General features: G+C 32.2%; 1 protein-coding gene across 37 annotated transcripts in view; it reads left to right on the top strand.

The window, feature by feature from the left end:
• Nucleotides 1–17,148, top strand: part of PHF20L1 (PHD finger protein 20 like 1) — a 108,800-nt gene that overhangs the window by 26,131 nt on the left and 65,521 nt on the right. For 10 of the 37 annotated variants that reach the window (XM_056823067.1, XM_056823054.1, XM_056823071.1 and 7 more), the window contains exons 3-8: nucleotides 1,715–1,886; nucleotides 2,028–2,112; nucleotides 3,906–3,994; nucleotides 4,225–4,314; nucleotides 13,608–13,851; nucleotides 14,456–14,584. In XM_056823067.1, coding sequence (XP_056679045.1) covers nucleotides 1,715–1,886; nucleotides 2,028–2,112; nucleotides 3,906–3,994; nucleotides 4,225–4,314; nucleotides 13,608–13,851; nucleotides 14,456–14,584 — 809 coding nt within the window. The remainder of the gene's footprint in view (nucleotides 1–1,714; nucleotides 1,887–2,027; nucleotides 2,113–3,905; nucleotides 3,995–4,224; nucleotides 4,315–13,607; nucleotides 13,852–14,455; nucleotides 14,585–17,148) is intronic. The other 27 variants (XM_056823068.1, XM_056823063.1, XM_056823065.1 and 24 more) reach the window with 9 other exon arrangements.

The following is a 17,148-nucleotide window of genomic DNA, read 5'->3' as shown; positions in this document are numbered from 1 at the left end:
AAAAAATGCCCTTCTCTAAACTGGTGGTACCTTGCTTGTTTTCCATGATCTTTCAGATATCACTGACAAGCTTAGTAATCACACCTGCTGGTTCTTCCAAGAAGTCAGATTGCAAATCTTTATCTCTGTTATCAACTACCTTTTAACTATTTTTGTTCTTTCATTTCCAGTAAAAAGGTAATTTTCCTTTGCAAGGAAAAAAAAAGATTAAGTATCTGTCAAAACTTGTGGGTCATATGGATGGGTGGGCATGTGTATAAATTAGGATAAAGCTATATATAAATATTTCAGTTACTGCTAAATATTAAGCACACTGAAGGAAGTGAAGATCCTTCGTAAGAGCTCTATAGTATTGCTTAATTTAAACCTTAGTTATCTTTTATAAAATTTTAATGATACTTGCTTTTCTACCACCTAACTACTCCCCATAACCTACAAGAGATTATTGTATCAAAAGATTTCACCTATCCATCTATATCTATCTATTTGTATATATGCATATGTGTATAAAATGACTTACTCTATAATAATAGTTTGTATTTTATCATAGGTAAGATTGACAACATGCTTTTTTCACAATCTGATGTGGTTAAATTAATACTAATATCAATGTCTATTTTACAAATAAACACACTGAGGCCCAAAATGATTAAATTACTTATGTAGCATCATGCAACTAATAATTGTCAAAAACAATGATTCAAACACAGGTCTTTGAATTCCAAGATCAGTTCTTTTTTTCCCCCATGATACCACATAAGCTTCTATTATTACCAGTTACTCACTTATATGTAATTAATGCAATATATTTTAGATAACCATAAATCAAAAGTTATGTAATTATTGGTTTTAATTTGTTAGTTTCATGGTTAACTGAATTTTTAAAACCTTTAGGTTACTTCAGTGAATATGTGTGTATGTGTGTACATGCATGCTACATATATATGTATATAGGAATATATGTGTATCTTCTCTGGAATTAACTAAATTCAGACCATAGCTCTTTACTGAAGTAAATTTTGTTCTAAAAACAACTGAATACAATTGTGAATTGTCTCTATAATTTTTTTTTAAAACCTTTACATTCCATCTTCGAATCAATATAGTCTACTGGTTCTAAGGTGTGGTAAGGGATAGCCATGGGGGGATAAGTGACTTACCCAGGGTCATATAGCTAGGAAGTGTCTGAGGTCAGATTTGAACCCAGAACTTCTCATGTCTAGGCCTGTTCTATCCACTGAACCACCTAACTACTCCCCATAACCTATTAAAATTCAGGACCATGTTTTGACTGTCTTGGTGATTCTTTTTTTTTTTTTTAAGTCTCTTTAAAAAAAACTACCATTCCATATTAAAAAAAAGATTCTCTATTTATCAAAAACTAGCCATACTTTGAGATCAGCTAGAGCCAACTACTCATTACTTTTATTGATCCTTTTAGATATTGCTTTATACCTTAATTGGAACAGTCTAATAATGTGTTTGATATGACAGCTATATAGTGAGGAAGAGATGAAGTAGTTTCAGTATTTTTATGTGAGAAACTTGGATTTTAGTACAAGATAAAAACCACTCAACCCTATACTGAGATTGTTATGCCATGTTTCTATTTTTAATGTTAAAGAATTCTTTTTAGTTACAATACTCTGCTTCATGATTTGAAGGAATAACTTTGAGAAATCTGGTAGTATTGAGCCTCCCTTTTGGTTTTAAGGTACCCATCACGAATTGAAAAAATAGACTATGAGGAGGGTAAGATGTTGGTCCATTTTGAACGCTGGAGTCATCGTTATGATGAGTGGATTTACTGGGATAGCAATCGTTTGAGACCTTTGGAAAGACCAGCACTACGAAAAGAAGGACTGAAAGATGAAGAGGAATTCTTTGTAAGTAACAAATTTTGATATATTTTTTCTCTTTGTTAGCTACATCATTAAAAATTTTTTTAGATCTCACAAAAATTAGGCTTTAAAATAAATGTCTTATTTTTTGCTTAAGTTATTGATCATTAAAGTTGTCTAAAATAGGACTTTAAAGCTGGAGAAGAAGTTCTAGCGCGTTGGACAGACTGTCGATATTACCCCGCCAAGATTGAAGCAATTAACAAAGAAGGTATGTATTTGGAAAGTACAAGGACTTCTGCCAAAAGTCAACTTCACCTCTAGTTCTAATTTATGTAGTATCTCCATGTAGTTTTTACTTTTACTAGCACATTACCTACCATTATTTCATTTTTTGAAATCTTTATTGTTTGAGTACTTGAGAGTAATAAAACTATCTGATTTGTTGCAGATAAGCAGAATGAATGAATGGACAAGTGATTGTAATTACTTTTAGTTGGTAATGGATTATATAGTGCCTTATTTTGACTTCTTTTTTTTTTCCTCTTTAATAGCTTTTGGGCCATTTTACATTGGAACAAGCATATTTTCAGTTAAAGAAACATTAACTATATGTTATTGTGCAGGCGTAGGTCTTATGTTTGCAGCAGGGAATAGAAAGGGGTAAACAAAAAGTTATTATTTTTTAGTCTTTTAAATAAGATTTTTGGGGAATGAGTTTCAAACCTCTTTTTTTAGCCATTTATATCTTTCATTTTTTGCAGCATACTCTTCTTATTTATGTAGATAATTGAGAATAAAATGGATTTTTCTATTTATTTTGGGGGTATTTGACAAGATTTTAAGAGAAGGGAAAATATAATGGAATGGTTAGAGAGATTTAATATCTCAGTTATTTAGGTTATTTAGTGTTATCAAAGTGCTTTTGTCACACTAGCCCTGCTATCAAGTAGTTCAAGAATTATCCTTATTTTACAAATGAAAAAACTAAAAGATTCAATGACTTGTGTCAGTAACATGACTAGTTAATATCTAAGGCAGAATTTGAGTCCTAATTTCAGTCTATCAATTTTTTTCTTGCCATCCTATTTTTCAAGTTTTAGGACTATGAGATAACATCTTCATATTGTTAGAATATGAGAGATGGTATAAAATATTAAGAAATTAATTATTCAAAGGAAACTTTTATTTACAAAATAAACTAGAAAGAACAATATTTGTCATTAGGAACTACTAATGATAAATATAGAGCCATGTGCAAATTAATGAAAACCTTTTCTAGAAAAATTCCAACACAGTCACTGGAATGGAGATTGAGAGAGTAGAAGGACATTTTCAAATACAGTGAACTTATGATTATAGATATGTTCCATGTAGTTTCTGCATAATACTATTTCATAGATATATACTTTAAATATTTTAATGGAAATTAACTTTCAAAATACAGAGTAATTCTTGAGAAAATTCTATCAGACATATTTCATACATATACCTATAGATGCATGAAAGCATATACATATATTATCATAATTTCATAATGATTATCCAAATTACATGCTTTAATTATACTTAAAGCAGGATATAAAGCTTATTTTTTTTAAACCCTTGCCTTCTTTCTTAGAATTGATACTAAGTATTGATTCTAAGGCAGAAGAGTGATTAAGGGCTATTCAGTTGGGGTTAATTGACTTTCCTCCAGTTTTATAGCTAGGAAGTGTCTGTGTCCAAATTTGAACCTAGGATCTCCCATCTTCAGGACTGGTTCTCTATTCACTAAGCCACATAGCTACTCCATGTCACAGTACTTCTTCAGAAAAAAAAATTAACTACCTCGTTTTGACTTATATTTGTCCTAAGAGTAAATTTATAGTGTTGTCTTTAGTGGGCCTGAGAATACAAACTTATTAAGCTATTCTACTCTGAGTGTTGTTGTTTAAGTTGGATTAGGTAATCTTTAAGGTTTCTTTCAACTTTTGGTTTTGTAATTTCAATATATAACTGGAAGTAAGGGTTGTTGTACTTGAAGGTTAAAATTTGTAATTAATAAAATTAATCATGTTTCAGGAACATTTACAGTACAATTCTATGATGGAGTTATTCGATGTTTAAAAAGAATGCACATTAAAGCCATGCCAGAGGATGCCAAGGGGCAGGTAAGAATGTTCAGTATTCCTAGTTAAATCAGTTTTGTCTATTGAGGACCAAAAAGGCATTCATGAATGGTGACCTATAGTTATTTAATTTTAAAGAATGAACTAATTGTAGGGTTATGTGCTGATAACCCCAAATAGCAGCACGTAAGTGAGGCCTTGAATGTCACAGAAATTATACACATGATATTTGCTTCTTTGGTTTTAGACCTGCTAAAGTTATAGGTCACTAGTTTCTGTTCCAGGTGAAATCCCAGCATCCACTAAGCTGGTGTTGTCCTATCGACCCAGCTGGAGCGTGGAACCAGTCTGTGGGAAGTCAGGTAAGTGCCTCTTTTTACAGTATATAGTGTGGCTTAGAAAGTTAATTTTTACTATAAAATATTATATTGAATTTTCTTTTTATCCTTTCTCCCTACCCCAAGTCATACTAATGTAGTTTTCTTAAAAGGCGCTTACCTGACCCTCTGTAGGCTGTTTTCTGATAGGTTACTGTATACAATATAATCAATTTAATTAATACTTTGTCACAATTCAGAACAAGAGTGAATATTAAGCATCAATAAGACAAGATTTAAAATCACTTATCCATTTGAAAAATATACTTCTTGAAATCCTGGAAAGAAAAGGTGCCAGTAGAAGTTTAAAATACTTTTTATATTCTGCTGTTATTTGGGATTTTCAGCACCTGGACCTACAATTAATTTTAAGCATTAGAAAGTAATTTTTAAAAGTGTTAAATTTGAAAATTCGGTAAATTATTACTTTGGGGTTCAGAGATTGTCTAGTGGTCTAATGTTTCTTTGTACTTTGTGGAAAGTAATAGTTTTTGTAACAGACTATCTGCAAGGACAATGAACAATAATTGTGTCAGTTTATTGACATAAGATAGTAAGTTTCAGTCAGCTAAAGATTTTCTCTTAAAATCTTTTTTTGGGACAAGGAAATTATGAAAATTATTTTTTGAGCAACTAGATATTTTTTACTCTTCAAAGATTTGTGAAATGGGATAATCAGACAGTTCCCAGCAGCAGATCTTCCCTTACTAATTTGAGAGAATGTAAAATGTATTCATTTAAAGGACAGACTTAAAAATACTTTTGAAGCAGAACATTGGTGCATTTGCAAGTGTGCACAAAATATTTTTTCAAAACTCATTTAGAAATTCAGTATTTCAGAAGTGTTGTGAATTCTTGGATTTTTGCATGGAAAAATGTAATGTAGGAGTGCAAAAATACTTTAACACTTGTATATTTAATTTGTAAAACAAAGCTCATTATTGATAACCCCTAAAATTAGAATTTTATTATCCTGATTATTCATATGCTTCCAAAAGATAATAATATCAAGTGGAGATTTTTTTTATACAAATTGAGATAGTTACTCCAAAACACTAAGTAATTATAGAATTACTCATTGTAAATATTACTGTATTTAAAAATTAGTTTTAAAATTGACTACCACTTTTTGTATTTGCATCATAAATTGTGTGTTAAAGATAAAATTATAGGAATTCTTAAGACAAGTTGTTTGGAAGGAATTTGGGTATGACTTTTTTCTTCAGTTCTAAATTTCTTCTGTGACTTTTCATTACATATGCAAGGAAATACTTCTGAATGAAATGTTGTGTTTAGTACTTTGATTTCATGCATGCTTTTTTTGAAGAGTTTAAGACTCAGTGAGGGCTGAGGCATGCCCATTTTGAGATTAGGAAGCCCTGGTTGTTTATAGATTTTATGTAGTGTGGCACAGTGCCTCTTTTCTTTGTTATCACTTTGGACCTGGGTTAGAAAATAGCTTCACATAGGATCAAACAAGAAGTGCTTTGTAAAGTGCATAGTGCAAGGCCTGACATATAGTAGGTGCTATGTGAATATTAACTATCACCATTGTCACTAATTAGAGGAGGTAAATTTGAATCATGATGCTTTTTTTATCTTTGGGTTATGTGGGTCTGTCTTTAGAGGAAGGTAGTAAAGGAGTCCTTATATTTCTCTTTTTCTTCTTGTGTTCCTTGTGAGAATGTAACTACTTCTACTTCAGTTAAATATAAATATTTTTGAAGATCAATTCAATAAATATTAAGTGCCCATTTCACAAATTACTTGATACCAGACATAACAAAACAAAAAATAATTCCTGCCCTCCAATAGTTTGTATTCTACTGGGGTGAGGGGAGAAAGTATGTACAACATAGGTAAACATTAATATGGAGTGAAATTAAGAAGGAGAGAACCATAACTAACCGGAGGATCAGGAGATAGTGCCCAAGTTGTGTTGGGAAGGAAGCTCAGGATCCTAAGACACTGAGAAGATGAGAGAACGTTCCTGACCTCGGGACCCAGCCGTGCAAAAGCCCAGAAGCGGGAGAGGAGGAGGAATGTGTTCAGAGAAGAGCTAGTAGACCATTTTAACTGGAACAGTAAGAGCATGCAGAGGAGTACTATAATATGAAATGAACATGGAAAGGTATGTGGAAGCTAGATTGTGGAGGACTTTTAAATGTTACCTTAGAAGCACCACTTACAAATCTAGATGACTCATATCACAGACAAACCCTTAAACCGATTTTGAATACTATGAATGTATTGTTACTGAATCTCCTTTCTTGATTGAGAGTTCTTGTTACAATATAGATAAATCTGACCAATCTTCTGAGTCCAGACCAATTTATCCTTCATATCTATTTCTTTGTACTTCACTTCTCAATCCTAGTTTTTTGCTAGATCTTCCCTTAGGAAGGCTATTCTGTGTTCTTTCAAATTGCTAGTAAGTGAACACAGTTCTTCAGAGAAAAGCATTGAACACGCTATATTCCTGAAGATAAGTAAAGAAAACTATAACCAAAAGGTTGTTTGTATTACACAATTATTAAACTCTTATAAATCAATGATAAGGTCTGTGCTTTCACAGAATTAAACTATATTCACAACAAAGACAGATCAAATTAATTCACCTAGTTGCTTCAGATACATGAAAGAACAGAATTATGTGACTACTTGGTATTTATATAGCACTTAACATATATTCCATTTGATTCTGATAAGTTCTGTGAAGTAAGGAGTACAGCTGTTATCCTGTAAGTTCTCTGCAAGAGGGAATTTTTATTTTTTATACATAATTGCCCTGTGTCAACCACAGTGCATGGCTCAGAAATAGTTGTTGATTGATCCCACTTTTATATATAAGGCAATGAAGCTAAGAGAATTTAAATGATTTGCCTATGCTAAAATAGGTATCAGGTAGGATTTAGACCCATGGCTTCTGCAATTGCAGTGCTTTTTCTTTTTTAAGCTTTTTGTTGCTAAGTTGTGTCTGACTCTTTGTGACCCTATTTAGGCTTTTCTTGGCAAAGATACTGGAGTAATTTTCCATTTCCTTCCCCAGCTCATTTGACAGATGAGGAAACTGAGGTAAACAGAGTTAAGTGACTTGTCCAGGGTCTCACAACTAGTAAGTGTCTAAGGGCAGATTTGAATTTAGAAAGATGAAACTTTCTGACTTAAGGCCCAGTACTCTGTTCTCTATGCCACCTAGCTGCTCATATTTCTTCTATGTGAATATGTTGCTCAAGAAAAGAGAAAGTAATAATAATACTGATAGTTTTTCAAGATTTTTAAGACTATACAGATTCTTCTTAACCACCTGTTTTCTGGGATTTAAAAAGTTCAAAGTCACTGGCTTATTAATTGTCCTTTTCTTCCAGTTTCTAAAAGAATGGGGTTGTTGGAAAGAATTTTTTTTTTACACCCAAAGGCCACATGTCTTGATCAGTTTTAAAGTTAGAAGGAACTTTAGAAATAAAATGTAGTCCAACCCTCTCATTTGATACATGATTAAACTGAGGCCCTGTACTTCCTCTTTTAGATCATTTATTTTGAAGAAACAATGTCCAAATTAATGACTTTTTTTCTGAATCTAGAAGTTAGAGAACTCTTGAGAAGACTGGCAAAGACTCTTCTGATCTGCCTTTCTGCTTTGCACCAAATGTTTTTTATTTCATTACTTTATCTACTAAGTCTCTGGAAGTTAGCATTTCCTTAGCACTAGTTATTAGTGTTGAGGAAAGTCTGTCTCTATTATGTTTGCCATCCTAGAATGTACTATCACCTCACCATTCTCTTTCTCTTATCTCCCCAAACCATTTACTGAAAAATTTTATATGCTAACTATTTTTTAATCTTGCACCTCCACTTCTGTTTACTGTGTTGTTAAAATTGTGAATTGTTTTCTGATTTAGTGGCCCAAACCTTAGGGTTCCTTATGATGACATTTGGTATCTAAACATTTTCTGTCTCTGTAGATAGGCATGCAGATAGACAGACAAGATAGATAAACAATTTAGGTATTCTTCAAGATGGTCTCTTAATTCTCCTTAGTAATGTAAACCAGAATCAGACTTTAATTCAGATAACTCTAAATATGATCAGAGTATTATTTCAGTTACCACTTACTATATTTCTATTTTAGGGGTGGCTAGGTGATACACTAAATAGAGCACAAGGTCCGGAGTCAAAATGCCCTGAGTTAAAATTTGGCCTAAGACACTGGGCAAGTCATTTAACCCTGTTTGCTTCAATTTCATCATCAGTAAAAAGAGACAAAGAAGGAAATGGCAAAACACTTTAGTATCATTGTCAAGAAAACCTCAAATGGGGTCTTGAAGAGTCAGACACAACTGAAAGGACTGAACAACAGCATGTTTCTAATTATGCATCCTATTTTTGCATTGAGCTTTTAAACTAGTGTATTGTATTGTTGTACCCATGGTACCTGACACATAGCAGACACTTAACTGCTAGCTAATAGACTGAATAACTCATTTCATGTGTTATTCATGCTCCTTCCTAGGCAGAATTTGGCCATTACCTGCTTATCAAATGGTTAAACATTTATCTGATATATTTTTCTTTACAGTTTGCCTTTCTACTTCTTTTTCTACTAATTAACCTTATATAGTTCCTCTTGGAAGCAACTTCCTCAAACAGGTGTTAAATAGCCTACTCCTTTAGTTTAGCCACTTGTTTAATAAGCAAGAATTATAGTTATATATAATTAGAGTTATATTTGCTCAGTATGTACTGTTATTTCTTAAAGCCTACAGGTGCTGAATTTACATGAAAAATATCCAAGTTCAAGTCCACTTCTTTTACTTTCATCTATTTGGTTTGGATTGTTAGGCTGATCTCTCTTCAGTGGTCATTAATGTTATTATGGAAGGCTCTTTTCTTATTCTGAAGCTAAGTGTAGTTAGCACAGTGTTATATGCAGACCAATTAACAACTGAAGGAGTTTTATCTGGCAGAGGAAATCCTTCTTCTAATTGCATAAGCTGTAGGATATTCTTCATGACAAAGGCAAACAAAGCTTTCATGAACTTAACAAAGAACACCTTTTTTGTTCTTCACTTGATTACAAGTGCCATAGAAAGGATGCTAGGTTTGAAACAATAACCTGTGTTTTATACCCCGCCTTGATGAGGACAGTATTAGTCTGTGCCTACTACTGTTGGTCATAAAATAAATATTCTGGAAAATTTAATATGGGGACTTTTTATTTTTCTCCCCTCATTTTCATCTGTAATGGCCTTGGGATGATTTGGTTTAGTTACATCTTATGCCAAGCCTTGTGTAAATTCATTTTCACCTCTACCACTTTTCCAGGATTTTTTTTTTTAAACCCTTACCTTCCATCTTGGAGTCAATACTGTGTATTGGCTCCAATGCAGAAGAGTGGTAAGGGCTAGGCAATGGGGGTCAAGTGACTTGCCCAGGGTCACACAGCTGGGAAGTGTCTGAGGTCAGATTTGAATCTAGGACCTCCCATCTCTAGGGCTGGCTCTCAATCCATTGAGCTACCCAGCTGCCCCCTTTTCCAGGTTTTAAAAGGAAATACTGCTCAGTTTTCCACGATCCTCTTCTATAATTTTTCCAGATGATTTGATATTCCAAATTATTGTTGCCTTTGGCTGCTGTGTCTTTTAGCTTGACAAAGAGGCCACATTTTTTGGCTGAGGCATTTTCAAGGCTTTTTGGCCTAGATACTGTAGTAATTACATTAGATAGGCTTCTATGGGAAATAATGGTCAATCCTAGTGTTGCTTTTTTAAAGAATTTTTCTTTTTCTTTTTGCTTGGCATTAGTATCTTTGTTTCATTTGATCAATTTGGAGATGTACTAATTGCCTGCTGTATTGTCTTGCCATCTTTACCTTTTCTTCAAGCTTATGCTCAATCTTGATTTTTTAATTAAAATTTCAATGGCCTGACCATCTATCTGACTATTTACAATTGATATCTTTATCAGTAGCTAGTCATTTCTTTTTTAATTGCTATCATAATTTTCATTTTGGGGAGGAGGGTGTTATCCTAGTATATATTATTTTAATGTCTGCCCATTTCTGACTTGAAAGAAAATCATGGTATCAGGCATTCTAAGTAAACTTAGTCTATAGCTTTTGATACATTTTAATTCTTACTTTGAAATATATTATCAAATATTTTTGGTCTTTTCCTATGTCAGCCTTCATTCAAAAAAAAAAAAAACCCAACCCTTATCAATTCTAAAGCAGAAAAGTGATAAGGGCTAGGCAATTGGGGTTAAGTAAGTTTATCTACTTTCATATTAAAGTCATTTAACATCAATGCATTTTTTATATATGGTGACATACTGATTCATGAGCTGCAGTTAATTCATGGAAGTTTTTTTTTTTGCTTATGCTATTACAAAACAAAATGATCATTGTCCCATGAAATTATTTTTTAAAACATATCTCTCCATGGAGAATCTGTGAGACATACCTCTGTTCGTTGCAAGTTCATTTGTAATGGAATGTGTAACAGTGATATGGCTTAGTTCCTTATTCTGTTGACTTAGTAGTTTTTGGACAAGGATTTCACATCACATAGATTTTTTCCCCCTCCCTTTTTGCCTTCTCCAATGATTTCATTAGTGTTGGGTAACACTTGGTGTGGATATTTTGTATGCCAACTAGTAGTTGCCTGGGTCACTGAGAAGTAAAATCATTATTTGCTCAGTGTCATACAGCTAGTATACTTAAGAGACAGGACTTAATACCGGTCTTCTCAAATCCAGAAATGATTCTCTTTCCCCTATATCACAAGGTCTCTCCCACATTTAGAGAGCCATCAGTTAAGTCAATGATTATAGAGAGACTAAAAATTGTGTTTTTCTTAACATTCTCTACTCTCTTTTCTTTTATCACTTTGTGGTGATCAGTGAAGAATATAAGAAGTCTGTTTAGGAACAATGTCCCTTTTGTATTTTTTCCCCATTGTATGCATTGCACAAAAAACTTGTCATCTAGTGATCAAGCTACCATACTTAACCAACTAGACAACATTTTTCTCCTTCCAACATATATGCTACTAAAGCTTATACTTTACTTGACTAGCCTTTGAGAATTCAGGGCTTTCTTCATACTGCAAATGAAACATCAGAGGAGACAGCTGGGTGGATTGAAATGGATTGAAATGGATTGAAATGGATTGAAAGCCAGGCTTAAAGATAGGAGGTCCTAGGTTCAAATCTGGCCTCAGACACTTCCCAGTTGTGTGACCCTGGGCAAGTCACTTAACCTCCATTGCCTAGTCCTTACTGCTCTTCTGGAAGTGAAGGGTTTAAAAGAAAAGAAAGATTAGAATAGGTGTTTTGTGAAGGATCTGAGTTTTAAAAAATCCTCAATTTCTGTTTCAGGTTTCACTTCTTTGTCTTTAAGAAAACTCCAGATTACCTGAAAAATCTTTCATTTTCACCTCCACCTGCCTTTTATTAAACTTCCTTAATTAATGAATCTGGGCAGTACCTGCTTAGCAGCAAAAATGGTCATCTGGGGTGAAGGGAGTGGATTAGTATTATTTAGTGAAAAATACCTGTATAACTATCTCACATTCATGTAGTATTTGGTGATGATCAGTTGTATCTTCAAACTGAGCAAGATATCTCATCCTATTGTACCCTTTGTCATTTCTCAAATGTCACACTTTCTCTTCTTAGAAAACTAATGGGTTTTGATATCATTTTCATTTTGAATCCTTCCCTCACCTAGAGAGCTAGCACTCATAAATATGTAAAAAAATAAAAAAAGGCAGTTTAGGAAAATTAACCAGCTTATCAACCAAATTCAACATTGCATGTGGTATTCTATTCCTAAAATCCCTAATATCTATAAAAAAAGGAAGGAAGTATATTTCATATCTTCTGGCTAAGCTTCTTGTAAAATTGTTTATAGTGTATAAAAGTCAGTTTCAGGGGAGATTTTAGTCCTTATTTTTGTTTTTTTTCCATGTTTACTGAAATCATTATATAGTTTTCTTGGTTCTCTTTATTTTGCATCAGCTTTATGTATTCTTTTGCTTTTTGATTATATTCATAATTTTTGCAATGTAATACTATTTCATTACATTTGTGTAACAAAAGTTATTTGGCCATTTTCAATCAATGAGCATCTTTCTAGATCAGAACAAAAAGTGCTGCAATTCTTATATATGAGACATTTCTGTCTTTAAGCTCTTTGGATTAAAAGTTAGATATTTTAATTACTTTTAAAATATAATTCGCAATTGTTTGCCCCAACAATTACAGCAACATTAAGATTTTTGTCATCTTTACCTATTTGCTTGGTGTTAGGAGAACCCTGAGAGGTTTTTATGAATTTTGTTTTTCTTATTTGTAGGGATTTGCAACAATCCTTTATATATTTACTAGTAGTTTGCAATTCATTTGAGAACTCATATCTTTTGACCATTTATCCACTAGGGACTTACTATCATTCTAAAAAATATGAACGTATAGAATACTGGTGTTCAGTAGTTTTTAATGGAAAATTATAAGTTAATTAAAAAAGAATGTACCCATAATCATGGCATAATATATAGCCACTTCAATTTTGAAAAAAAAGTTTATTCTTCTAGGAAGAGGGATAGAATTCTACAGAATGTATTTCATTTTTCTACTTTTGAATAAAAAACATGTGTTGCTTCCTTTTTTCTTCTTCTCATGAACTGAATTAGCATCACAAGGTAGATTCAGAGCATTTTTTTTATAGTTCCCAGGTACCTTAGAAATCATCTAGACCCATTTCTCTCTCTTTACATATGAGAAAACTGAGGCTCAGAGTGGATAACTGGTAACATAAATAATAAGAAGCAGGATGAGGCTACAGCCACATATTATTTGACAACAAATCCATTATTCTTTCTTTACTGAGCTTCCTTTTACACAGTGGAAGTGAAATCCAGCACTTAAAAAAAACCTTACTACTTTTACAGTTTGTCATGAAATTTATAACACTTTGATTTAGATTTCCTGGATTTTTATGTCAGATTATATCCTTGTTGAAACTTTATAGTAATCTGAAGGCTCAGTGTAATTTGGGATCTGATATTTTTCTACTTTATGGATGATTATGTATTCAGCTTAATAGGGAATTATTAAATGGAGGACCTGCACAATTCCTGACTTTGGTAATATGTCAAAATATATTTCAACAAATATTTTTTAATTTTTCTTTTAAATTATTTTAATTCATAAAACTGTTTGATTTTTCCTGAATAATTTTAAATATTTTACATATTCTTTGTTTTTCTTTTTTGGAGGATTGGATAGCTTTAGTCAAAGCAGCTGCTGCTGCAGCAGCCAAGAACAAAACAGGGAGTAAGCCTCGAACCAGTGCAAACAGCAATAAAGATAAAGATGAAAGAAAATGGTTTAAAATACCTTCAAAGAAGGAAGAAACATCAACCTCTACAGCCATACAAGAAATTGAGAAAAAGGAAGAGCTCCCAACATCTAGTGAAACATTTGGTACAAAAGAATTCTCATGTTACTCTGTCCTTGGTGGTAAATTCATTTTGTGTACTCTAGTCAATATATATGTTGAGGTATTGCATTTGGCCACTTTTTCCCTTGACACAATAATTATCAACTTATAACCCTAAATGCATAGCAATTGTAAAAGGATCTTAAAATACTTATCTGGGTGGCTATATGATGTGAAAGGAAGTATCTCCCTGATTTTCTTGACCAAGAAATTAATTTCTTATTAACATTTTATTATCAATATATAGCATACTATTAATTATTTTTACCATAATTTTTGAAGTTTATTATGCTTTTTCATGACAGTTTTTTTTTTTACATATTTGGACTAGTCAAAGTAATTCAGATAAGATAACCATGATAATCTAAAATTAGGATTCTCTTTTTTCCTGCTTTTAGAATATGAGGAATGAATACTGGATTCAGGCATGTGCCAGGTTCTGGTCAGTTGTATAGGATTGGGTATACTATCAGAAAATCCTGATGCCTTTTTTTAATCTCCTCAAGAAATATTAAATTTATGTACAAAATGTTCTTATTGTATTTTCATTAAAGAAATGAAATGTTTGTGTGCTTTGATTTTTAAATTTATAGATGAACTCATATATGTGTATTTCATTAAAAGTAGGACTCCACGTAGAGAATGTTCCAAAGATGATCTTTCCACAGCCAGACAGCACATTATCACACAAGAGGAAAAGTAATCAAGGCAACTCATTTCAGGCAAAGAGAGCTCGTCTAAACAAGATTACTGGTAAACTGTGATGATTTTTTTTTCCTGGGGTTGACATAGGGTGGGAATTAAAGTTTTCTTGTATCTACCATTTATTTTTCAGCAATAATTCATATAACATTTTAAACTATTTTGCATATTTTGTCTGACCATGATACTTATGTAATTCGTGAAATCCATTTCTACTGTGGTTCTCTCAGAAATGTTTGTCATATGTTTGCCTTTTGACTGCTGTATTTTTCTTTTATAAATTTAGTAAACTACCACCTACCTCACAGGGATGTTGTGAGGGATTTGGGTTAAATTTTATAAAATGCTACTGTAATATTCTTTAATCAGCTAATAAGTAAGAATTTCATGTAATTTCAAGTAATATCACTTTTTTTAAAAAGACTTTTGTGGATTTATTAATTGTGGTTTTTTTGAGAGATGTGGGTATTTTAATGAAATTGTTCATTCCTCAATCTAGTAAAAATGCTATCATTGGAAAGATAAAATTTTGTTTCTAAATTAATGTTTTGTCAACACTTCAGATAATGTAGCTTTGTTACTATCTATTCTTTACTTAACTGAATGATATATAGTAATTCACCCAAGTGTTAGAAGTGTATTTCATTACCATTTCCACTTAATTAATGAAATAATAACATTATTTTGAAGAGTCTAAATCTGCTTTAGTACTCTTAAAAAACAAAAATGAAAAATAATTTCATTGTATATAAAATTTTTTGTTTTTAATAATTAGAAGCCACTAATCTTATTTTAAGGGCTAAATAAGTTTTTGTTATTTAAAGTTTAAAATTACTAATCTTTGTTTTAAATTGAAATTTTTATTTCACTTAGTAGAGTTCTAGATTTGCCATTGGAGGGTGAAACTGTTGTATATGGTCATATCCTTTATAAGGTTACACTAATAAATGTTTCTCATTAATGTCTTAATGCATTATTATAAACACACTCATATAAATTTGTAAAATTTCACTGATCCTATTCAGCCATTTGCCAAATTCATAAAATATGCCTGTGAAGGTAATCATCCCTAATAATGCAATTTTACCAAAGTATTTTTACCTTAGGAAGAATAAGCTCTTTGAAATCATGAATTGTTTTATTCTTTTATTTGTATCTTTAACACTTAGAACATTGTCTGCCATAGAGTTAGTTCTTAATAAATGCTTATTGAGTGATTTAAGCTAAATATAACATGATTTGAATTGTTGAATACAGTAATTAATATTACCAGAGTTTTTCATGAAGATGTTAACTTTATTGGATATGTGCTGTGTTGTAGTTGGAATTATTCTTTATAGCATAATTAGCATATATAAGTGCTTTCAGGCTTACTAACATATTTACAAATATTTTCTCCAATGTCCATTTTACAGATGTGGAAACTGAGGCAAATATATATTAAGTGACTTGCTAGTAACTGAGTCAGGATCTGAGTCAGTTCTTCTTGAATCTAGGTCCAATGCTGTATCCACTGAGCCACTGAGAGTAATGAAATGAAAAGTACTCTCTAGTATACCTCATTGTAACATCCATTTTGTGATTTTTCAAATGATTCATAAAAATGGAAATTTTGAATACTTTTCTTTAATTTTATAATCTGCTTGTTTGTTTTCCTTAAAAAATTTTTACATATATATTTGATATTTAGGAAGGACATTCTTTTTATTCTTTCCCCTTTTTTTTAAAAAAGAACTGTCCTTTTTACTTCTATTCTGTTCTTTTCTGTTCTCTTCCTCTCTCTCCTCCTCCCTCCTCTTAACTTTTGTATTAGGATCGGCTATGTATTGGTTCCAAGGCAGACAAGTAGTATGGGCTAGGCAATGTTTGTGTAGGGGGGCTGGAGGGTTGTTAAGTTACTTGCCCAGGGTCACACAACTAGGAAGTATCTGAGGTCAAATTTGAACCCAGCACTTGGATCTCAATCCATTCTTTTATTTCTTAAGCATAGAAACACTAGTGGATTGAGAGAGAGCCATATTCTTACCCTATTAGGAAATATGGTGCCATTTTCAGGCTCTATCCTTTGTTAGAATTAATAAAATAGTATTGTATCATATGGCAAGAGTAGAACAGAATTGTTCTAACCTGTGATTTAAAGACTAAAATAGTTCTATTGCAAGAGCAAGAATTATAGAAGATGGGATTGTTGTGCTTGCGAGACATAGGCCTCGTTTTCCCTATACCATGTTTTTTTCATCTGAATTATATGGTTTTGATATTAGTCAGCACACAATTTTTCTGGTACTTTACTGGGAAATTCATATGGATCTTCAAAGAAGATGAAAAAATGGACCGGGATAACAATGTAATACTGGCTGAACTCATGAGGATATATTAATCATAACTGAATTTGAGAGTGTAGTGGGATAAAATAGAGGCCTTTTGCATTGTGCCTCATGGGAGGCCCATTGATGGTTGCTTAGTAATAGCCTGTGCTTATTGTGGGAGCCACTGTGGTGCAACTCTTTCATTGTCCCTTGGGAAATTCGAGTGGATCAGTCAACCTTTAGAAGAGGTAGCAGCAGCAATAACAAAAAAGCATGAGACATAATACACTATCAAAATAATATGAA

The sequence above is a fragment of the Monodelphis domestica genome, chromosome 3 (genome assembly GCF_027887165.1).
Source record: "Monodelphis domestica isolate mMonDom1 chromosome 3, mMonDom1.pri, whole genome shotgun sequence".
Lineage (NCBI taxonomy): Eukaryota > Metazoa > Chordata > Mammalia > Didelphimorphia > Didelphidae > Monodelphis > Monodelphis domestica.
The sequence above is the reverse complement of the archived record's forward strand: the minus strand, read 5'-3'. Positions and strand labels throughout refer to the sequence as shown.